Source organism: Cololabis saira, chromosome 20, assembly GCF_033807715.1.
Source record: "Cololabis saira isolate AMF1-May2022 chromosome 20, fColSai1.1, whole genome shotgun sequence".
NCBI classification, from domain to species: domain Eukaryota; kingdom Metazoa; phylum Chordata; class Actinopteri; order Beloniformes; family Belonidae; genus Cololabis; species Cololabis saira.
This window is the reverse complement of record NC_084606.1, coordinates 16,273,503-16,297,709: the sequence shown is the minus strand read 5'-3', so window position 1 is coordinate 16,297,709 and position 24,207 is coordinate 16,273,503. Positions and strand designations below refer to the sequence as shown.

General features: G+C 37.6%; 2 protein-coding genes across 3 annotated transcripts; both read right to left on the bottom strand.

The window, feature by feature from the left end:
* Positions 1-365: 365 nt before the first annotated feature.
* Positions 366-6,833, bottom strand: LOC133420549 (E3 ubiquitin-protein ligase TRIM41-like). Its single transcript, XM_061710243.1, has 6 exons — positions 6,173-6,833; positions 5,246-5,341; positions 4,928-5,161; positions 3,368-3,515; positions 3,267-3,293; positions 366-1,097 (listed from the first exon to the last, which is right to left on the bottom strand). Exons 1-6 carry the CDS (start codon positions 6,737-6,739, stop codon positions 556-558), a joined length of 1,614 nt encoding a protein of 537 aa, XP_061566227.1. The 5' UTR covers positions 6,740-6,833; the 3' UTR covers positions 366-555.
* Positions 6,834-11,470: 4,637 nt separating this feature from the next.
* On the bottom strand, positions 11,471-24,048 carry si:dkey-46i9.6 (E3 ubiquitin-protein ligase TRIM11). Of its 2 annotated transcripts, none has more exons than XM_061710239.1 (7): positions 23,987-24,001; positions 20,854-21,737; positions 17,739-17,834; positions 17,414-17,644; positions 13,291-13,438; positions 13,165-13,191; positions 11,471-12,293 (listed from the first exon to the last, which is right to left on the bottom strand). In XM_061710239.1, exons 2-7 carry the CDS (start codon positions 21,733-21,735, stop codon positions 11,740-11,742), a joined length of 1,938 nt encoding a protein of 645 aa, XP_061566223.1. In that variant the 5' UTR covers positions 21,736-21,737; positions 23,987-24,001; the 3' UTR covers positions 11,471-11,739. The 2 variants fall into 2 exon arrangements, with proteins under 2 accessions (XP_061566223.1, XP_061566222.1); XM_061710238.1 differs by having other exon boundaries at positions 11,472-12,293; positions 20,854-21,805; positions 23,987-24,048.
* Positions 24,049-24,207: the final 159 nt, after the last annotated feature.

The following is a 24,207-nucleotide window of genomic DNA, read 5'->3' as shown; positions in this document are numbered from 1 at the left end:
TTTTTGAAAAAGCTCCAGGAGCCACTAGGGCGGCGCTAAAGAGCCGCATGCGGCTCTAGAGCCGCGGGTTGCCGACCCCCGGTATAGACAGTTCAGCAACAAGACAATTCACACATAAAAAGTAAAGAGAGAGAGAAAAAAACAATTTAACTTCTTATCTATTGTCAGTAAAATACATCACAAGTCAAAGTTGACTCAGCTCTGATTATGGACAAAAGAGAAAAACTGTCTATTTTATGAGTTTGGTGCAATTATTGTGACTTCCAGTAAAAAAAAAACACACAACTCACAAAAAACAAAAGCAATATAAAGTTAATCATAACTTTGAATAGAGACAAAACATAAAATGATTTGAAAACTGCAGTTTGTAAAGCTGAAGCTTGCTCCCTATAAACACACGGCCCTGTGACTTCCATATAAGGAGTTGTCTATTATTCCCACAGCATTTTACCAAGGGTGCACAGAACAGTGGTGCTTTAGTTTTAAGGGTTGATGCTCATAAATAATGCTCATGTTCAGTTATTTTTCTTTATCTCGTTTAAGAGACTGAATGAGTTAGAGGAGATACCAAACTGAGTTGATGACCAAAGCCTCGGATCTCTTTGCTCTGCTGTACAGATAAAAGTACGGGAACAGTTTCCCCGTAAAAGTCTCCCCCAGATATGAGTAAATATGCATCTTCTCATCCACATTGTAGAATGACACCCTGCCTTCCTCGTAGTCTAAATAAACCCCCACTCTTCTTGGCCGGGGACACAAGTGGATAACTATGCGGTGTGAATTTTCTACGTCATAATCAGCTCCCATCTTCTCCAAGGCAAAGAATCCATTTGCTTTTGTCACAGTGACCTTTCCTGTCCTGTCAACTGTTTCCATGGCAACACCAACGTCCCAGTCATTTCTCAAGCCCACTTGGACCGTCCAGAAGTGTCGGCCAGAGGTGAAACCCTTGCTCCCAAAGATCATGGGGGAATAAAACCTCTGTGAGTGATTGGAAGATGAGGGAGAACTTGCTGTTTTCTTGTACTTGAGATGTGTCCCACAGTCCGATATCACAAGGCCGGCGCCAGCGGTGGACGCGTCAAAGCTGAAGGATTCTGGAGAGGATGCGAGGTTAGTTGAAGCCATCATCTTCAGAAAGGATAACTGAAAACTAATGGCGCTTTTACACTAGTACCTACTCAGCGCGACTGGACTCGCCACGCCCCCGTTTTGCGCTTTTACACTAGCGTGCCGAGTAGATACTTTTTCTGTACCTATTCTGCCGAGGTTCTAAGCGTGCTGAGTCGGCCCTGGATCTGACATCATCACAATACAGGCCACCGATTGGTCGGGGGGCGGGGCCGTCAGACGTTTGAATCAGGAAACGGGAATCAGCGCAAGAGTATGGAGGATTTTTTGTGCCAAAATTAAATAAATAATACATCATTCATTAATTAAAATGGGAATGAAATATATCATTAATTAATTAAATGTGTCATTAATTAATTAAAATTAGAATTAAATATGTCATTAATTAATTAAAATACAATTCATTTTAAGTAAAAATATATATTTATTATTTCAGCATTTAATTAATTAATGACACATTTAATTAATGATTTCGTGTTACGTGTGAATCATGAAATGTAAAACTGCATTTAATTAATTAATGACACATTTAATTAATGATTTCGTGTTGCTGAATCATGAAATGTAAATGTAAACTGTCAGTTTCACTCGTCAAACTCAGTGGGAGGGGCTAACGCAAATCCAGTGGAATCCACTGCTTTGGTCTGAAACTGGAGGTAGAAGAGGAGACTTTCTAAACATGACAGCTGTGAGTTCGGAGGATTTTCGTGAACTTTGTAGAGAGTTGGTGAGCGATATCATATCTTCGACCTTGCAGAGTATGTGGAAGCAGGACCTGCTGACCCCGAGCATGTAGCATGTAAAGCAGAGGAAGTTCCTCTGCTTCCTCTGCTGGATTTGCGTTAGCCCCGCCCACTGAGTTTGACGAGTGAAACTGACAGTTTTACATTTACATTTCATGATTCAGCAACACGAAATCATTAATTAAATGTGTCATTAATTAATTAAATGCAGTTTTACATTTCATGATTCACACGTAACACGAAATAATTAATTAAATGTGTCATTAATTAATTAAATGCTGAGATAATAAATATATATTTTTACTTAAAATGTATTTAAAATTGTATTTTAATTAATTAATGACATATTTCATTCTAATTTTAATTAATTAATGAGACATTTAATTAATTAATGATATATTTCATTCCCATTTTAATTAATTAATGATGTATTTATTTATTTAATTTTGGCACAAAAAATCCTCCATACAAGAGCGGCTCGCAGCTTCCTCATTTTATTCAACAGGCAATGGCAGCGCAAAAGTCTGTTTGGTGATCCAACTCTGAGGTGCAGATGTTCATAAACCTGGTGGCTGAGGAGAGAATTAAAAAGGGATCTAGACGGGCGATAAGGAACGACCAGATCTACCTGGAGCTCTGTCACTTCATAGCCGCTCGCGGCTCCGAGCTGACTTTTCAGCTGCGCCGAGACAAACAAACAAAAAAAAAAAAAGCGTTGCCGCTTGAAGCTTCTCTCACTCTCATTTTTTAACTTGATATCGAACACAAGCCACTACGGAAGAGTATTAGGGCCACTTAAAAAAAATAAAAAGAATTCTGAGAAAAAAGTCAGAATTCTAGGCCACTAAAAAAAAAATAATAAGAATTCTGAGAAAAAAGTCAGAATTCTGAGAAAAAAGTCAGAATTCTGAGAAAAAAGTCAGAATTCTGAGAAAAAAAGTCAGAATTCTGACTTTAATCTCAGAATTCTGAGAAAAAAGTCAGAATTCTGAGAAAAAAGTCAGAATTCTGACTTTAATCTCAGAATTCTGAGATTAAAATCAGAATTCTGAGAAAAAAGTCAGAATTCTGACAAAAAAGTCAGAATTCTGACTTTAATCTCAGAATTCTTTTTATTTTTTTAAGTGGCCCTAATACTCTTCCGTAAACCACAGACCCAGCAGCACATATATCATCTCCTCCATGTTCTACGTCTTTAGTGCTGTATCTTCTCCGTTTAGATCACACAATCAAATACGTCACAGCAGCTTCACTCCAACCCTCCCACTTCTCATCTGGGTGTCTAGAAACAAACGAGGACAAGGCGAGTGGAGGCGAGATGAGGCGTCGTGAGTCGCGCTGAGTAGGTACTAGTATAAAAGCGCCATAAATGAGCTACGCTCGTGAACTCACCTTTGTATTGCGTCATCCTGGTCAGTTCTATAGGAGGTGAAACACGAGATGCCGTGAAAAAGAGTCACATTTATGATTAAAACAAATCTGCAAAAACTTACCTATTTGTGTCAGACTTTTCAGCTCGTTTTGAAACGCGTGTATAACATGAGACATGGCTCTCCTCACTGTCTGCATGCACAGGTCCGGGTACACCTTGATGTTGGACCAGTCCTTGGTGCCTGACATGGTGTTGACAGCCTGTAATGTCTGGGAGGAATCACACGTGCATGATACTGAGTGGTTGCATTTTTTAAACACAACCCTTGTACACGAGGAAAACGGGGTTAAAAGAAAAAAAATCTTTTGGTTTTTGATGCACAAGCCAGCTGTTCCTGTTACATATGAATAAACCAACAGAGCACTTAAGTTTGGACAAATCGATCCTTCCATCTCTGGATCTGATAACTAAATAACGACCGTTCACAGAAGAAATTAGATTCAATTCAGGACTCAGTACAGCAGATCTTAGAGAGACTATACACAACAACAAACACCTCAACAAATGAAGGACTGTAGAACCCTATAATGTAATAATTTCCTGAAAATGTAATAACGCCTGAAAATGTAATAAAATTTGCACTTAACTCAATCGAAAATGTAATAAAACCCAATAATGTAATAACTTCACCAATAATGTAATAAAATATCCTGACTGATATTGTAATAACATTTTTACAGATAATGTAATATCTTATTACATTATTGGGAATTTATTACATGGTACTCAAATCCAGTGTATATAACATTCTTAGATGCTTAAAAAACAAAATGTAGAACTCTGGACTGAAAATGAACATAATATTACATTATTTGTCAAGTATTACATTATCAGTTTTGGAAAAAAAAGTAAAAAAGTGTAATAAATTCCCAATAATGTAATAAGGTATTACATTATCGGTAAAAATGTTATTATCAGTCAGGATATTTTATTACATTATTGGTGAAGTTATTACATTATTGGATTTTATTACATTTTCCAATGAGTTAAGTGAAAATTTTATTACATTTTCAGGCGTTATTACATTTTCAGGAAATTATTACATTATAGGGTGCTACAAGGACCAAGCTGTCATTCTTGTACTTTGGTTGTCATTGGATTTTATATCCAGAGGCATATATATATATATATATATATATATATATATATATATATATATATATATATATATATATATATATATATATATATATATATATATATATATATATATATATATATATATGTATATATATATATATATATATATCAATCACTTATACCAATGCCAAACTGACTTTCCTGCTAACATGATGACTCTGCTGAAAGCTCGGCTGCATCATGAAACATGATACTTTAATATTTAGTATTATAGGTGTGGACTTTGTGATTTGATTTCTAAGCAGTTTGGTTTGGGTTTTTAAAGAAATCAGCTCCGTTTTTCCCCATTAGAGGTCAGACACTCAACAACAGACATTTTAAAACCTAATTTAATGTATTTTCCAACTGTTTTAACCATCTATTAATATTTGAAGACTACATTAGTCACACAGAACTGTCAGGGAGGGAGAGAAGAGAGAAGGCATTTAGAGAAGTCGTTTCTGTTTGCGGTTCTGCTGTGAGACTGGGCAGGGGGACTGACCTGCAGAAGCTGAAGGTGGTCTTCAGTCTCTGAAAGCTCCTCCAGCTGGGAGTGTTTCCTCTGCAGCTCTGCAACTTCATCCTGCAGCGCTTGAATCATTGCGTGCCCCCTCTCCTGGGATTTCTTGAGCTTCACCTCAATGTTTGACCTCATTTTGCTTTGAATCTCTCGTAGTTTGTCAGTCAGAGTGCTGAAGAGCTTCTCGCTGTCTTCAATCTCTTTATCTGCTTTCACCTTTTTTAAGGACAAAAAGTCTAATGGTGAAAATTGAAATCAGAATGATACATTTTTAATTTGTAAAGCTGCTTGAAGACTCACTTTGCTCATTTCTGAAGAATTAGTAAATTCCTTGATCTTTTCCATTCTGTCATCGATCATTAGTTTGATCTTTGCTTGTTTGGACTCTATATTTACCTGAAATATAAAAATTTACATATGGTATAAGCAGTGCTCGAGTTGTAAAAAAGAATCAGGGGGGATGGTGGATTTTATCATATGGGAACAGATAATTTGTGCTGATTACAAATAATATAATATATTACAAATAATAGCAGTGACCAAAACACCTGCAGAAATACTGCAGGAATGACATAGCAGCAGTTAAATGCAGCCTTCTCTAAGCTTTAAATATCCACTGGGCTTACATCAAATACATCAAAACACAACAATAAAAAACTGTTTTCTGAACTTATCAATATGAGTCTGTCCTTCACAGGATAAGTCAAATAGATCACTGCAAAAACTCAAAATCTTAACAAGAATATTTGTCTTATTTCTAGTTAAAATGTCTCATTTTAGTAAAAAAATCTCTGTACACTTAAAACAAGACTCATCACTGGAAAAAACAACAATTTTCACCTGTTTCAAGTAGATTTTCCCTTAAAATAAGTAGAAAAATCTGCCAGTGGAACAAGATTTTTTTGCTTGTAATGAGAAGATAAATCTTGAAACAGGTGAAAATTGTCAAAATAAGTTATTTTTCTGGTGTTATTTTTCTGGTGATGACTCTAAATGTTGAAATAGCAGTAAAACCACATTCATTGATGAAATGACATAAGGGATGGAAAGGGGGGATGGCAGTTTTACAGGGGGGATGATTTGGACCGTTTTTATTTCGGGGGGGGATGCCATCCCCCCTCATCCCCCCTCATCTCCAGTACTGGGTATAAGTAAGTAAGCCAAGTAAGTAAGCATTGTCTGTGAGATGTGAAGCATTGTTCTAGAGTAGTAAGATAAACGTCTCACTCTCTGCTGAGCTGCTTCCTCTTCCACAGGAACGGTCTCGTGGTCTCTGTGCTCCGTCTCACAGCAGAGCAGACAGACGCAGGCCTGTTCATCCCTGCAGAAAAAGCCCAGGATCCTCGCATGCTTCGCACAAACCCTCTCTTCCAGATCCTCCACCGGGTCCACCAGCGTGTGTCTCATCAGGGACGGGACTCTCTGGTGAGGCTCCAGGTGGGCTTCGCAGTACGACGTCAAGCACACCAGGCACGACTTCAGGGCCTTGAACTTGAACTGTGTGCACACGTCGCACGTCACCTGCCACGGAGCATCCATGTCTCGGTGCATCTCCAATCTTCTCTTCTTCACTTGGACGGAAAGTTCCGCAATAACTTCGTTGGTGGAGAACTCCGGCCTCGGGTGGAACCGCTTATGGCACACTGGGCATTGACATAAGTCATGGTCGTCCCAGTGTCGGTACAGGCAGGTCCTGCAGAAGTTGTGACCACAAGGTGTGGAGACGGGGTCGGTGAAGACGTCCAAACAGATTGAACACTGAAAACAGTTCTCCGGCAGTGACGCGAGTGACATAATGGGCTCTCTGTAGAAGGAAAGAGTGATTTTAAGCTTCTTCTGTCAGGTTTTTCACATCAAAGATTCTGCATAACACAATAACATAGTCTTCTCCATATAATCAGGGGTATAAGAAAACAACAAATGAGAAAGGAACCAAAAATGTAGATAGGCATTTGGATGCAGCTCTATTTAAGGGCGTGTGCTGTGCCAACCCAGACTTGCCCAGTGAGTCATGTTCACATGAGTGCTGCTCCACACTGAAAATGCACATGATATTCTTACGAATCATTATTTGTAAAAGGCAACGTAACAGAAAAAGCTAAATAGGTTAAATAATGACTCACCTGGCTCTTGGTAGCCCTGCAGAAACTCGAGCTGTTTCGTCCATGCAGGATTGTATGCAGCAAAGACACTGCCAACCCTGCACTGCTCTTGTCAAACATTGAAATTGATATTTATGGATCCTGGGAAGTGGGTGTGGTTCAGTCAGAGCATTCTGCTGAAATGAAACTGAAGTGTTTTGTTTTTAAAGCAAGAAAGACAAAGATGTTTGGGCTTTTTTTTTCTTTTTTATTGAGAACATTTATTGATGTAAATCTTCCTCTTACAACATACATCTTCTGCAGTGTTAGTCACACTTAACATCAGCATGCAATAATACCAGTCGAAGAAAAACTAAAGGTTTTTTCCTTGTATTTTTGTTTGCCATACAAGTAAAATTGGACATGCATGAGAAAATAAATATGGTTTTTGGGTATATTCCTCAAATATGGAGTAAACTCCAGCAGCCTTGTAGCTCAGGAAATGGTTAATAAACACGGAGAAACAACAATTATATTTACTCAACTGAATATTTATAGCTTACAAATTATATCCTGCTCATTTAAATCAAATCAAAAATGTTGAAATCGTGTCAGTACAATTCTGTTAAACATTTTTTCCTCCATTTTTATCACGATCAAACAAACAGCCAGTGCAACAATGAAAAAACTCTTATAGGTTAAAAAAAAAGCTTTTCATGGACATTTATGCATGTCAGTTTCATTTTTCAGGATTCATGATTCTTTATTTAGCATTGAGCCAATGTCCCGGCACAACCAAATACATTTCAACACAGCCTGCCCAAGGAGAACAAAAAAACAAAAACAAACGACATAAGACATGGGTAGACAGGTGCCTGAGGCTGCAGCCATGTGTAGGCCTCGCCCTGCACAAATACAGAATACCATCTGTTTTGCTTTTTAGAAACTGTTTTGTACACAAAACAAAATTGACAGAAGTCTTAAGTAGTCTTCGAAATGGCAAAAACTGGCACAAAGTATTAGCATAAAGTTTAACTTTATCTTAACTTCAACTTAACGTCCATCCGAAGACGCAGTTAGGACAACCAACCATCGCTCTCTGAGTTCTTAAGCACTCTTTAGCTGTCACTGGCTGTGTTTTTAAAAAACAGCCCAGTGAAATGTTTCTGCCATTACAGAGGGTGCTCAGAGCCAACTCACAGCCAAACACTCCAGCAGAAACAGAAACAGTGGCTAAATGTGTAATATTTAATGTTCAAACTGCTGACCCATTTCGCTGTGCAAAACTGCAAATGTTTTTCAAAATGCCAGATTGACTCAATAAGCATTTGTATTCAGTGAGCATATGTGATTAGACATGGTGTATGTATGGATTATGTTTTCATTGAGTAACGCTTCTGAATGATGCAAAAATTTGGGCACCCACATCCCAAAAATTGTAACTGCTTCCAGTAGTAGCTATTGATGTTTGGTATCTGGATGGTCAACAAATCAATCCCAAGTCCCATCATGCATTAAAGCACCCTTAGTCATATGCACAGGGGTATGTAGAAGCAAAGTGCTACATATTATATAAAGATTATATTTATGCAAAATACGCAGGCCTTATGCAGGGTATGTGCTGCTTTTGTGTCCACTGAGTGAAATCATGACACAATTCTGTCCAATCACTCATAAGAGCCTGGATGACATCATACATCACCTGAACTCCACCACTTCCTGCCTTGATACTCTGGAAACAGTTTTTAGACTAGTTGAAGAACTCTGTGGTACTTTCTGGCACAGCCCTTGCCTGGTTGGAGTCCTATCTAAAAGACAATGACTATTTTGTGTATTTAGGTAACTATAAATAGGAGCTAACAAAAGTAACATGTGGAGTTCCTCAAGGTTCAATTCGGAGGCCTCTATTGTTTAATGTTCCCACTCGCTCAAATTATGAAAAAGAACAAAATGTGTTACCATAACTAAGCAGATGACACACAAATCTATATAACCATCTCACCAGGAGACTATTATCACCAAAACATATTGAAGATTAAAGGACGGATGTCTCATCTGAACTTAACTTAAAAACTTGTCCATGTCCAAAAAAAGTCACTGTGAAAATGTGGGTTTTTTCTCTTTTCTGCCATGTATTGGGGCAAAAAAACGTAGCTCTCCATCATAGCTAGCATGTCTCAGTAATGAGTAGTTGAGGTACATCTTAGTTTTGTGCACAGCTTCGACATTTGACCCGAAAAGAAAAAGTTATTTATTTAGGTTTATATATAGGCGGCCTAACTGTATATGAACTCATAGGACTATAATAAACCTACATTGAAATGTATTCTTTCATCTTGTTAGTTTCACTCTTTATTCAATACTGGCATTTTCAAATGGACATAAATGCAAATGGGATTTAAAAAGAATAGCGATGCATTTTAGACATTGATGACTGCTGTTTTTAGAGCAGAGCCTGCCGGCAACTCATGTGGTCCCTGCGGGCAACTGGGTGCCCGCGGGCATCGTGTTGGCTACCCCTGGTCTAGGACCACAATACATCTCTGATCCCCTGGTCCATTATAACCAACCAGAACCCTCAGGTCCTCAGAGTTAAAACCAAACAGTAAAAATTATGTGTGGCAGTTTTCAACAAACTCCCAGAATGCATTAGGGCTGCTGAAACTCTCAGTTGCTTTACGTCAAGGTTGAAAACCTTTTTATTTACTGCTGCATTTCAGTGATCCACCATAATTCACTACAACCTTTATTTCTTGCATCTCATTTGTGTTATCCTTTTTAACTTATGTCTGTTTGACTGTATTTCCTGCTATTAAACTATTTTACTTTTTAAAGCATTTTTAAAGAGATTTTTAAAGCACTTTGAATTGTCTTGTACATGAAATGCAGGGGCGTCAATTCAGTATGGCAAGGTATGGCAGCCGCCACACCTTGGCTTCAAGGGAAAATGTAAATGTTTGTTTTTTTAATACATTTATGGAATTACTCTGTGTCTATTTTTATTGATTATTCAATTACTTAATACATATAGAATAACTACAAATGCAAATCAGAACAACATGATCGATTTCACTAGTTATTATACACTGCAAAAACTGAAAATCTTAACAAGAATATTTATCTTATTTCTAGTTAAAATGTCTAATTTTAAGTAAAAAAAATCTCATTACATTTAAGACAAGACTCAAAAACAACCATTTTCACCTGTTTCAAGTAGATTTTCACTTAAAATAAGTGGAAAAATCTGCCAGTGGAACAATATTTTTTTGCTTGTAATGAGAAGATAAATCTTGTCCCACTGGCAGATTTTTCTACTTATTTCAAGTGAAAATTTACTTGAAACAGGTGAACATGGTAAAATAACAAGTAATTTTTCTGGTGATGACTCTTGTTTTAAGTGTAATGAGATTTTTTGACAAAAAATTAGACATTTTAACTAGAAATAAGACAAATATTCCTTTTTTTTGAGTTTTTGCAGTGAGCGAGACTGCATTTGAAAAAGTTCCAGTTTTCTTGACCACACAGATTAGCTACATAGCAGACTTCTGTGATGAGTATTTGCTGGATGTGTTGATTGATACTCTAGTTAAGTTCTGTGACTCGTAACCTTGCCATACCTTAGCTTCCACTGAATTGACGCCACTGATGAAATGTGCTATACAATTAAACTTGCCTCACTTTGCCTCAGACAAATAAATATGTTAGAAAAAGTAGAGACTGTGGGCCCTGGATGACTCAGTTGGTTGAGCAGGCGGACCACATATACATATAGAGGCCCTCGCCCTCATGCAGGCCGCGCAGGCTCTTGTGACTCCTTGCTGCATGTCTTTCCCTCCTCTCTACTCCAGGTTTTTCCTGTCCAGCCACATTTCTAATGAAGGCCATTAGAGCTACAAAAAAATCTTACAGATGATCTTGTATTAACTGAGGAGTTATCTCTGCTTGGGTTCCTTTAAAAAGATATTTTACTGTATCTTCCAAAAATGCAAATATGCTTCTTGAATTTTTATTTTTTTTGCATACTCTGTATGCTCAAACATTTGCATGCAATCACATTTAAATACATAAACCAGGGGTATTCAACTAGATTCGGCCGGGGGCCACATCTGCAAAAGGACTGTATGGAGAGGGCCGCACAATTTGAAAATGTGGGGGTTTTCAAAATGTATTTTGCACTCAAAGACGAAGACTTATGTAAATATAATACATTTGTATTATACATTTGAATATATCTAGTTTACATATGAATTATGTATTAATTGTCTCCAGATTTAGTAATTGTAAATGTTAAATATAATATTCAGATAAAGAAATATTATTTTGAATGCAAGTTCATTTTGAAACCATGCATTGTGCAAACTTAATGAAATTGATATTGACCTACTTTTAATAAAACACGCCATAATGACAAAGCACCACTTTCCACCAAGATTTCCTTATTTGAATATTATATTAAGCATTGAGCACAACCATTTTAGTCCATAGTAGCCAGTTATAAAAATATTATTAAAAAAAAAAAAAAAATTGTTTTTTTTTTTTTTTTTTCAACAAACACCCCCTTTTTGAAATATGACCAGGGGCCACATAAAAGCTCCTGGCGGGCCGCATGTGGCCCGCGGGCCGCCAATTGAATACCCCTGACATAAACTCATGATTTCATCAATTTAAGGAGTACAAGTCTATTTCACCATTGTTTTTGTTGTCAAACATTGTTTAGCTCTGCTTTATTAGGCTGCTCTCGTTCACGGGACATATCACCATGGTATCGGAAGCTTTGTCGCAGCAGTAAAGGTAGAAGAAGGGCAGGATCTTCTCTGTGAAGGTGTCTTTGAATGTGTAAATGTGGGTCAGAGCTTTGACGTCATAAAAAGACAATTGACCTTCTTCGATGTCCACGTATACGCCCACTCTCTTGGGTTTTGCATCGAGGGAGAGCAGTAACGGTGGGGATGTTGACACCCGATACCCCTGGCCTTTCTTCATGGCCAGAGCCCAATAGCCTTGGCCCTTGCTCACAGAAATCCTGCCCTTTCTGTTGACAGTGGACTTGGCCACTCCTAAGTACCAGTCGTCCTTGTCCCCTACCTGGACCTCCCAGTAGTGTCTGCCGGAGGTGAAGCCCTCGCGCGCGAGCACTATGACTACGGTGTCGAAGCGCTCGGGGTGGTCGGGGAGGTCCTGCCAGGCCCCCAGGTGCCTCACCTGGTGCCGGTCCTGGGAGAGCTGCAACCACGGATTAGCTGTGTCGGGATCCAGAGTGATGTCCACTGCAGAAACACCAAAACGTTTTGTTAGGCTTGCAACTCGATCACAGTCACTCGCTTCATCTACTCCTTTATTTCAAAAACTCCAGATTCTTACTATTTATGATATCAATATTTTTCAGATATGCCTTTTTATTTATAAGCTAAATTCAAGTGAAGGTAATATTCCTGGACAGTTCAAGACTTACTTTAAATTAAACTCAGAGATTCATTCTTATTCAACTCGACAATCCTCAGATCTTCATCCTCCTAAATTTCTCACTTGCAGAGGTCAATTTTCGGTGAGATTTAGGGACTAAATTGTGGAATGATTTTTCCCACTTGGCAAAGAGCTCGTCCTCTCTGAAATATTACAAAAGACGTTTGAAGGACCACTTGACTGCTGTTTTGTAACTGTTTTCCCAATGTATTGTTGTTTATGTATCCATGTTCTTTTTTTTTTTGTTTTTTTTTGTGTTTCACTCATAGTGACATGTACAGTCTTATTTGCTCAGGAGTCAATATAATATAAGTTGTAAAAACAATATCCCATGCACACTCACACACATTTATTTTTTGTCTTTATTCTTTATTATTTATATATTGCATTATTAGTTTGCCATCACTTTTGTGTAGTTTTACTTTCTGTTTTTTTGTATGTTAATCTTGACATGAAATTTTAATATCTTCGGTGGAGGCTTCAAATAAGCCCATTGGGTTTTTTGCCTCTTCCTGCACCGTATAGTGTTTATCATTGATATTTCCTGTATATTTTTTAAAACTGTGCAAAACAATAAACTAAACTAAACTAAACTAAACCAAACCGGGGGTTCATGGAGGGGCCAGATACAAAACAAGACCAAGTGCAGGAAGACCGGAATGAAAAAAACATTACCTGAATATTTCAGAATCTTTTTGATTTCTGAAGAGAGAAAGCAAAAGAAAAGATTCAGTGAATTGAGCGTCTTGTGCTCATACTTTCATTTATTTACAGGCAACATGAACATGTTAAATGTCCTACCACTCTCAGACAGCTTTTCAATCATTTCTCTTAACGTTGCCTCCAGCTGGGACACAGATCTCCTGATCATGCCCACGCAGGTGTCAGTGGGAACACTGGTCCCAGACCAGTCTTTCACCGCTGGAGGAGTGCTGAGGGCCGGGAAGCTCTGCAGAGAAGAACAGCACAAACAACTCACGCAAATAAAGAAATGAACAAATAAAATAACATGTTTACAAAGATTAAAGACATATGTAATGGGGTTTCTCCTCCCTTTTAGGGCTCATTCCTTTTTAAAAAGGGTAATCCATCTCTTTTTTTGTCTTTTTTTCTTCTTTTCTTTTTTGTCTTTTTTTCCTTTTTTCTCTTTTTTTCCTTTTTTTCTTCTTTTTTTCTTTTTTCTTCTTTTTTCCTTTTTCTCTTTTTTCTTCCTTTTTCCTTTCCTTTTTAATCTCGACATTTCGACTTTTTCTCGTAATTTTGAATTTTTCTCAACATTTCGACTTCTCGACATTTCGACTTTCTTCTCAACATTTCAACTTTTTTCTCGAGATTGTACTTCAACATTAATCTCGACATTTCGACTTTTTCTCGTAATTTTGAATTTTTCTCAACATTTCGACTTCTCGACATTTTGACTTTTTTCTCAACATTTTTCAACTTTTTTCTCGACATTTCGAATTTTTTCTCGACATTTCGACTTTCTTGAAGTGCATAATGACAAAAAAAAAATCTTCCCCCAGTTATAACTAATATAGAAACCCCAGCAGCATGTGATGCAGCATGTGATGTCTTCATTCTAAGGCTGATACAAGACTTTTAATTTTTTGCGGCTCCAGACATATTTGTTTTTTGTGTTTTTGGTCCAATATGGCTCTTTCAACATTTTGGGTTGCCGACCCCTGCTGTAGTTCATTAGATCTGGTCCAATCATTTAGTTTGGTTGGACTAAAATCCAAGCGCACCAAAATGTATTAACCTCAAACCACCTAAGAGCTGGTCGGATGTTTCTGACCAAAAGATAACATGCTTTTAAGCTGTTGGTCCAGTTTTGAGTCAGTATGCTATCACACGAGAAGGACTGTACTAGACCGGGCCATTTCATTGGAATGGAGATCCCATCTTTGTGCAGGTCTCGGTTTGGTTGTTTTGGCCTGCACCTGAGTGATGTTATTGTGGTTCACGCCTGAAGAAGCAAACCACAGACCCAAGTTCCTCATTAGCAGACGGCAGCCTGGAAGTTTGAAAGGATTTCTAGACTTTAAAGTGAATACCTGCATTAAAAAATGAGCCCATGAGTGAAGCCTGGGTGTTTGAGGCTGCGTGTAACAACTGTTCTCTGATCTCAGCCAGGAAGAAATATTAACAATCTGCTCGACTGCAGTCATTTATGTATCCTCCCAGACTGCTTCCTTTGACACTGGATGCTACATGCGCCGTGGTCACGAGAAGCTTTGTGGTGGTTGTTGTGGTCACGGAGTCCAGAGAAGCTTCGGGAAATGTTGACCTCTTTTACACAACTGTCTGTTCAGCGCTGTCTGAGGCCAGGATCCAACCCCGCATTAACATCCATCCAGTGGTTGTTTTGTTGGGGACAAAAAAAGTAAGCTTAGTCAGTTGTTTGTTGTTTTTTTTTAAAGCAACAAGGCGCATAAAAGGGTGAAAGAGAAATCATAATCCAGCTAGTTTTACTTAAGTCCTAAATCATTTTTTAAAAGAAAATGAAATGCATTATTACGACGGAGTATTAGAGCCAAACTAAGACAAAAAGAAAATGGAAATTACGAGAATAAAGTCATAATATAATGAGAATAAAGTCGTAAAATTACGAGAATAAAGTCGTAATGTTGCGAGAATAAAGTCGTAATAGAATAAAGTCGTAATGTTGCGAGAATAAAGTCGTAATAAAATAAAGTCGTAATATTATGAGAATAAAGTTGTAATATTACGAGAATAAAGTCGTAAAATTACGAGAATAAAGTCGTAACATTACGAGAATAAAGTTGTAATGTTGCGAGAATAAAGTCGTAAAATTACGAGAATAAAGTCGTAACATTACGAGAATAAAGTTGTAATATTATGAGAATATAATTTATGAGAACTCTAACAGGAAGAGCTTCTTCTCCCTGTGTTAAAATGAGGAATATTGAGTATCTTGTGAAGTTATATTTATATATTTATACTATATTACGACTTTATTCTCATTACATTATGACTTTATTCTTGTAATTTCCTTTTTTTGTTGTTTTGTTTGGCCCTAATACTCCGTCGTACATTATGTTGTTTTACCACATGAACAGATTAATTTAAAATGCATTTAACATAAAAGTATAGCATCATGAAGAAAACAGCTAATAATTTTTATGGTGTTTTTGTTATTTCATTTCGAGTTGTTCATCATAATGTGTTTTTCTCTTTTTAAATTTGTAGATAAACATACAGCTACAGTAACTCAAACCCACACTACTAGACCAGAACTACCATGCAACTAAGATACATGTTGTATTGAGCTGGACTACAAATAAAGGGAATTCAAGACTAATAAATTAATCAAAAAATGAGAACTGAAGTTATACTTTGGTCACTTTGTGATAACACCTTAAACGACTGGAGAGAGGAGGAGGAGAAGAAGACGGAAAGGATTCATGTCTGGTTCATCTTCTTTTTTTTAGTAAAAGCACAATCACAATCAAACCTGGTGCTGTTTTAAGAATGGATATAATATCAATATGTTATTCCTCATATAAAAGAGAATTAGGGATTTCTTTTAAAGTAACAGATGAAGCTACACTATGATTATTACATGTTGGTCATGTTGGCTGTAAGTTGTACCTGCAGCGCCCCCTGCTGGTCAGAAGTAACATGATTTCATGCACAGCAGGAGCAGCAAACTGTTGAACGTGATTGATCAGCTGGGCTTTTATCACGGGTTTGAATCACTGCTCGCCTGTTAAGACCCAGCTGTGCAGGTCTTTGTGTGTGCAATTTATTATTTTGGACAAATCAGGTTGCTTAAAACTGTCTATTGTTCTGTCGCTTCAAACAGTTTCTTTTTTTTTCCAAACGCTTCAAAACAGTTTCAAGCTTATTCCAGGTGGATGAAGCGTAAACAGTAGATTTAACAAAAATCTCCTTGCTCTCAGCAAGAGTCAACAAGAAAAACAGCATCTCTGAGGATATTTTTATTTTATTTTGCTTAATGTATTTTTCCTTCAGCACTGACAGCGGAATCATGTACATTAACTATATGATAACGCAGCGTAGTTTAGTGTGAGTGTAAGGAACCAGTGCACTCTAGCTGCCTGTCTCTGTTGAAATAAGTCAGTTTCAGTATAAAGCATCGTACAATATTTAGTAATATCCTAGATCAGGGGTCGGCAACCCAAAATGTTGAAAGAGCCATATTGGACCAAAAACACAAAAAACGAATATGTCTGGAGCCGCAAAAAATGAAAGGTCTTGTATCAGCCTTAGAATGAAGACAAATGGTGAAAGGAGAAATGTCGAAAAAAAGTCAAAATGTGGAGAAAAAAGTCAAAATTTAGAGAAAAAAGTCAAAATGTTGAGATTAATGTTGAAGTACAATCTCGAGAAAAAAGTTCAAATGTTGAGAAAAAAGTGGAAATGTCGAGAAAAAAGTCGAAATGTTGAGAAAAAAGTCGAAATGTCGAGATTAAAAAGGAAAGGAAAAAGGAAGAAAAAAAGTGGAAAAAAGGAAAGAAAGAAGAAAAAAGAAAAAAAGAACAAGAAAAGAAAGAAAAAAAAGGAAAAAAGAGAAAAAAGAAAAAAAAAGAGAAAATAAAGACAAAGAAAGATAAAAAAAGGAAAAAAAGAAGAAAAAAGCAAAAAAAAAAACAAGAAAAGAAAGAAAAAAAGGAAAAAAAGAGAAAAAAAGGAGAAAAGAAAGAGAAAAAAAGGAAGAAAAAAAGAAGCAAAAAAGAAGAAAAAGGGGAAAAAAAGGTGAAAAATTATTGAAAAAGCTCCAGGAGCCACTAGGGCGGCGCTAAAGAGCCGCATGCGGCTCTAGAGCCGCGGGTTGCCGACCCCTGTCCTAGATCAAATCATATTAGGACGGGAAACTACGGTAGAAACCGAAGCTGCCAGGTACTGTAAATGAAGTGCAACACCTCCCTTATTCACTCACCTTTAAGAAGTTAATGTGGTCGGTGCGAGCCATGTTTTCCAGATCCGTGTTCCTCCTCTGCAGCTGGGTGATCTCCTGCTCCAGCTGGGCGATGAGGCCCTCGGCCCACCTCTGCGTCTGCCTCTGCTTCTCCTCGATGACCAGAACCAGCTCGGCCTGAGTCTTCTGGATGGAGCGCACCAGCTCCGAGAAGACCTGCATGCTTTCATCCACCTCCTTCTTGGTACTGGCCTGAAAATTCAAACCACACAACAATCAGGTTTACGTGATCAGGCTGCTTCGTATCTGCCCATCTGGGACGATATTCAACACCACCTACACTCACCTTGTGGAGCTCCACAGAATGTTTAATCTCTTCCACCTTCCTCACCCGGTCCTGGATCATCTGCTGGACGTCTACTTCGGTCCGTTTCAGCTGTGCCTGCACAACATCAATCCCCATAAACCGAGGCCATGAAAGGTATCTTAATTATTCAACGCGACAAATGGGCGCTGTAACCAGCGCTAGAGGCTGTCCAACGAAACATTAGTGTAACTTTTAAAAGGAGCAGGCGCTTTATGTGTTTAGGACCACCTGGAAACATGTTGTAGATCAGAGCTGTGAAAAGATGTCACACCAAAGCTGACAGCTTTCAAATAATCATAAAAAAAAGGCTCATCTGTCGAGATTTATGTTGTCGACGAATCATTATTGCTCAAGTTTGTCAAGTCAAGGTTTGGCCTCATGTGCTCCAAAAAGAAAAGGTACAGTGTGAACATACTGTGTTCCATCATCTTTGTCCAGATGTGCTTCTAAGACAGGGGTCGGCAACCCGCGGCTCTAGAGCCGCATGCGGCTCTTTAGCGCCGCCCTAGTGGCTCCTGGAGCTTTTTCAAAAATGTTTGACCTTTTTTTCCCTTTTTTTCTTCTTTTTTCTTTTTTCCTTTTCATTTTTCTTATTTATTTCTGCTTCTTTTTTTCTCTTTTTTCTTCCTTTTTCCTTTCCTTTTTAATCTCGACAATTTGACTTTTTTCTCAAAATTTTGACTTTTTTCTCGACATTTTGACTTTTTTTCTCGAAATCTTGACTTTTTTTCGACATTTTGTCTTTTTTCTCGAAATTTTGACTTTTTTCTCGACATTTCGACTTTTTTCTCAACATTATGACTTTTTTCTCAAAATTGTGACTTTTTTCTCAACATTTTGACTTTTTTCTCAACATTTTGACTTTTTTCTCAAAATTGTGACTTTTTTCTCAACATTTTGACTTTTTTTCTCGAAATCTTGACTTTTTTTTCGACATTTTGTCTTTTTTCTCGAAATTTTGACTTTTTTCTCGACATTTCGACTTTTTTCTCAACATTGTGACTTTTTTCTCAAAATTGTGACTTTTCTCGAAATTTTGACTTTTTTCTCAACATTTTGACTTTTTTCTCAAAATTGTGACTTTTTTCTCAACCTTTTGACTTTTTTCTCAAGATTGTATTTCAACATTAATCTTGACATTTTTACTTTTTTCTCAAAATTGTGACTTTTTTCTCAACATTTTGACTTTTTTCTCAACATTTTGACTTTTTTCTCAAAATTGTGACTTTTTTCTCAACATTTTGACTTTTTTTCTCGAAATCTTGACTTTTTTTTCGACATTTTGTCTTTTTTCTCGAAATTTTGACTTTTTTCTCGACATTTCGACTTTTTTCTCAACATTGTGACTTTTTTCTCAAAATTGTGACTTTTCTCGAAATTTTGACTTTTTTCTCAACATTTTGACTTTTTTCTCAAAATTGTGACTTTTTTCTCAACCTTTTGACTTTTTTCTCAAGATTGTATTTCAACATTAATCTTGACATTTTTACTTTTTTCTCAAAATTGTGACTTTTTTCTCAACATTTTGACCTTTTTTCTCGAAATTTTGACTTTTTTCTCAACATTTTGACTTTTTTCTCAAAATTGTGACTTTTTTCTCAACATTTTGACTTTTTTCTCGACATTTTGACTTTTTTCTCGAAGTACATAATGAAAAAAAAAATCCTCCCCCAGCATATGTTGCCTTCATTCTAAGGTTTATACAAGACTTTTGTTGACATATTTGTTTTTTGCCTTTTTGGTCCAATATGGCTCTTTCAACATTTTGGGTTGCCGACCCCTGTTCTAAGATGTATAAAACCCCTTTACAGAGCTTAATATCTTATAAAACTAAGATTTAAGATTAAATAACAATAAAGCTCATCACGGCTGAGGCCCCTGATGCTTCAGCTTGTTTTAGTCTGCTGATGGTCTGAAATCTCCATAAAAGTCGACAGATCTGGAATATCTCTGCAAATGCTGAACAGGTTTGTGATCATAATTTTGGATATTTTGATACGCTTTGAATTCAGCTTTGAAAATAAGCAGATATTTTATTCTACAACCAGATTTGCATCTTTTTAAACTGCATATAAGGACGGGTCATCAGCAGAGCCGGATTAACGCAAAGGCAAACTAGGCATGTGCCTAGGGCCCGATTGGCAGGGGGGGGGGCCCAGGCAGAGGGACAAAAAAAAAAAAAAAAAAACCTTGTCTGCACACATATTAATGGTTGATACAAAAAAATATCAAGTAAATAAAAATATATGTCCAAAAGAATGGCATAAATTGCGCCAAAATTACACGATTAATTCAAAATGTTCAAAATGGCCGACTTCCTGTTCGGTTTCGGCCATGGCGCCAAGAGACTTTTCTTTAAGTTGCGACATGATACAGGTGTGTACCGATTTTCGTTCATGTACGTCAAACCGTATTATGGGGCTTGAGGCACAAAGTTTTTTCTGTCTGATCAGATGAAGGGTGGGCGCGCTTTTTGGCGTCTAGCGTCGCCACGGTAACACTTTTGAAAGAAAAAAGTAATTTGTGGTGTCACAGGACGGAGACGCACATTTTGATGTATAACACACCTGGGTGCACGTTACGGTTCGGGCCGTATTAACTGCCGAAGGAATGGCATAAATTGCGCCAAAATTATACGATTAATTCAAAATGGCTGACTTCCTGTTGGGTTGCGGCCATGGCGCCAAGAGACTTTTCTTTAAGTTGTGTACTGATACAGGTGTGTAGCGATTTTAGTGCATGTACGACAAACCGTATTGTGGGGCTTGAGGCACAAAGTTTTCCGGGGGGCGCTGTTGAGCCATTTTGCCACGCCCATTAATGCAAACCATTAAATATCAAATTTTTTGCCAGGCCTGGCTTGCGTGCAAAATTTGGTGACTTTTTGGGTACGTTTAGGGGGGCAAAAAGGCCTTCCTTTTGTCAGAAGAAAGAAAAAAAATAAATAAATTTAAAAAAAAATTCCTACAGATACAATAGGGCCTTCGCACTGTAAGTGCTCGGGCCCTAATAACATTGATGGAGGGGGGCCCAAAAATCACCGTCTGCCTAGTGTAGTCCATTTATTTAATCCGGCTATGGTCATCAGTCTCACCTTCTTCTCGGTCCATTCCCTCTCGACAGGGACGGTGTAGTGCGCTCTGTGGTCGGTTTCCGTGCAGAGGACGCACACACAAGTCTGATCCTTCTTGCAGAAGAGCTCCAGCAGCCGCTCGTGCTTGGGGCACATCCTGTCCGCCATGTTGGCCACGGGCTCTATCAGCTTGTGCTTGGTGAACCTGGCGGTGTGAGACTTCAGGTGCTCCTCGCAGTAGGAGGTCAGGCACACGAGGCAGGACTTGGCGGCCTTGGGCCGGCCGTCCCCCAGGCAGACGTCACACAGGACCTCCTCCCAGGGGGGGGACGGGGGCGAGGGGGACGGGGAAGGGGGTACAGTCTGAGGAGGGGGAGAGGACGAGGGTGGGGGTGATGTCCGGGGCAGCGGAGCTGCAGCTTGGGGTGATGATGGACGAGAAGTTGCTGAAACTGGAGGGATTAATGGTGGCAAGACCTCCTTTGACTTTTCTTTCTTCAGCTTCATCTCTTGCTTCTTCTTCAACTCCTCCAGAAGCTGCTGCTTCTGATCGCCCTCCAAAAGCCGCTCCTCATCCTCCTTTTTCCTCTTCTCCATCGTCCACTTCTTTGCCTTCTCTTCCCGTTCCTCCCCGCCCGCCTTCCCGTCCACGCCCTTCACCCGGATCTGCTTGAACTGCTCTGCGATTTCCCTCAGCACGGTGTTCACGCTGATGTCGGGCCTCTTGTAGAAGGACTTCTTGCACATGGGGCACTGGTACAGGGGGCTGGTTTTCCAGTATCCCAGGATGCAGCCCTGGCAGAAGTTGTGTCCGCAGGGGATGGACACGGGGTTGGTGAAGACGTCCAGGCAGATGGAGCAGTGCACCTGCTCTTCGGAGAGGTTCCCGGTGGTGGCGGCCATCCCTGCACGGCGGAGAGGGAGGGTCATTCTCAGCCAAAGCAAGCAGCCTCTGAAAGGGGCATCAAACCTGCTGTGATACAGTTGCTATAGGTTAGAGGGCACAACTTTAAATGATGAAATGTTCATGCAAAACTACCACGCACACCCACATTCATTTTTCATTCATTGGAATTTAAATAGTTGTACTAATATTGCTATCACTTAATAAGTGAGTCCCTTGTGAGTCTTTAAGAAGTGTTGCTAGACAGGTTATTTTTATAGCAAAATAGCCGGAGTCAAATTCCCTGTCTGGCATGTTCAAATAAAACTGATTCTGATTCTGATTCATCTCAGGTACTTGATCCATGCTGATATTTGAAAGCCTGAATAAAAATGTATTAACTGTATATATATATATATATATATATATATATATATATATATATATATATATATATATATATATATATATATACTGGATATATATATATATATATATATATATATATATATATATATCCAGTATATATATATATATATATATATATATATATATATATATATATATATATATATATATATATATATATATATCCAGTATATGTATATATATATATATATATATATATATATATATATCCAGTATATGTATATATATATATATATATATATATATATATATATATATATATATATATATATATATATGAAGAGTTATTTGTTTCATTTCAACACTGTTTTTGAAAAAAGTTGCAATAAAATTAAAAATTAAAATAGAAATAATTACACAGTAAGTAGTAGATTCAGAGATTACAATTATATTTTTATGTATACATGAGTTCTCAGAGACTCGAAGAGGGAACCATTCAAATATCAGTTTTTACATGTTTTCACTGATGAGCAACTTGTTTAATCTGCAAACATAATTTCATCAGAATGAAAATGAAAATATTCAAATATTTGGGATGAGACTCCAGATCAAGTGACATGGAGGAAATAATGTAGAAGATGTTTTTATTTTTTATTTTTGCATAATTTATATTAAACACATAAACTAAAATGTAGACTAAAATAAAGTACATAGAACAAATTATCTTGCGGCATGTCGTTTCATGATGCTAACACAATTTTAGAAATTCTGCACTGTAGTTATTTGAGCCAAGAAATAAATAATATCCACTTATGAAATAATCATGTGAAGTTGAATCTTTATATACAGAACTTTTCATTTCAGATAAAAGGCTTTCACATCCGTTGCCGTTAAACTGAAACGTACAGTTTGTTCAGTGTTGTAACGTCAGCGCGTCTGTGCAGCTTGAAGTGTGCTGAGCTCCAACACAAGCAGCTGGACGCTCCAGGCCTCGGTATTCATGACAGACCAGATTAACATCCTTCCAAAAATACAGGTCCGGTCTGCTAACTGACCTACTGCACTGGCATGCTTTCACTCTTTTATTTTTATGCTTAAAAATCTCAAAATATGAAACACATTATCTTGATAAAAGGATTTTTATTATAGTACCTCAATAAGTATAAAAGTACGACGGAGTATTAGGGCCCAACAAAAAAACAAAAAAAGGAAATTACGAGAATAAAGTCATAATGTAATGAGAATAAAGTCGTAAAATTATGAGAATAAAGTCGTAAAATTATGAGAATAAAGTCATAATATTACGAGAATAAAGTCGTAATATTACGAGAATAAAGTTGTAATATATTATAAATTAATATATAAATAACTTCACAAGATGCTCATTATTCTTCATTTTAACACAGGGAGAAGACTGCTCTTCCTGTTAGAGTTCTCATAAATTACCACTTTATTTTCATAATATTATGACTTTATTCTCATAAATTAACACTTTATTCATTACGACTTTATTATCGTAATGTCACAACTTTATTCTCGTAATATTACGACTTTATTCTCATAATATTATGACTTTATTCTATTACGACTTTATTCTCACAACATTACGACTTTATTCTCGTAATTTTACGACTTTATTCTCATTATATTATGACTTTATTCTCGTAATTTCCAATTTTTTTTGTCTTAGTTTGGCCCTAATACTCCGTCGTATAAAAGTGACCACCAAAGAAATGTCCCTCTTCTTGTCCGAGCAGTTCAGAATCATTATCCTATTTAGAATAACAACAACAAACCCGTCCAGCAACACTCCTCAGAGGGATGTGCGTATGCTCAGAGAAACAGTCTGGACGAACTAAAACACACGGCAGACACCAAACGCAGAGATAGGACGACACTCACCAGAGAGCAGCTGCCTCGAGTCTCCACTGTGGACTGATATTTGAGACAGACTGTGACCACAACACCTCCAGCTGCCCGACACTCTCCCACACCTCAGACCCAAAATATACCCCCCCCGCCCTCTCCTTTTACCCCAGATACAGATTTACACTCCCTAGTTATGGTGTGACCGCTGCAGGCCTTCAGTTGACTCAGAAACAGGAACTCGTTGCAACGGTGCA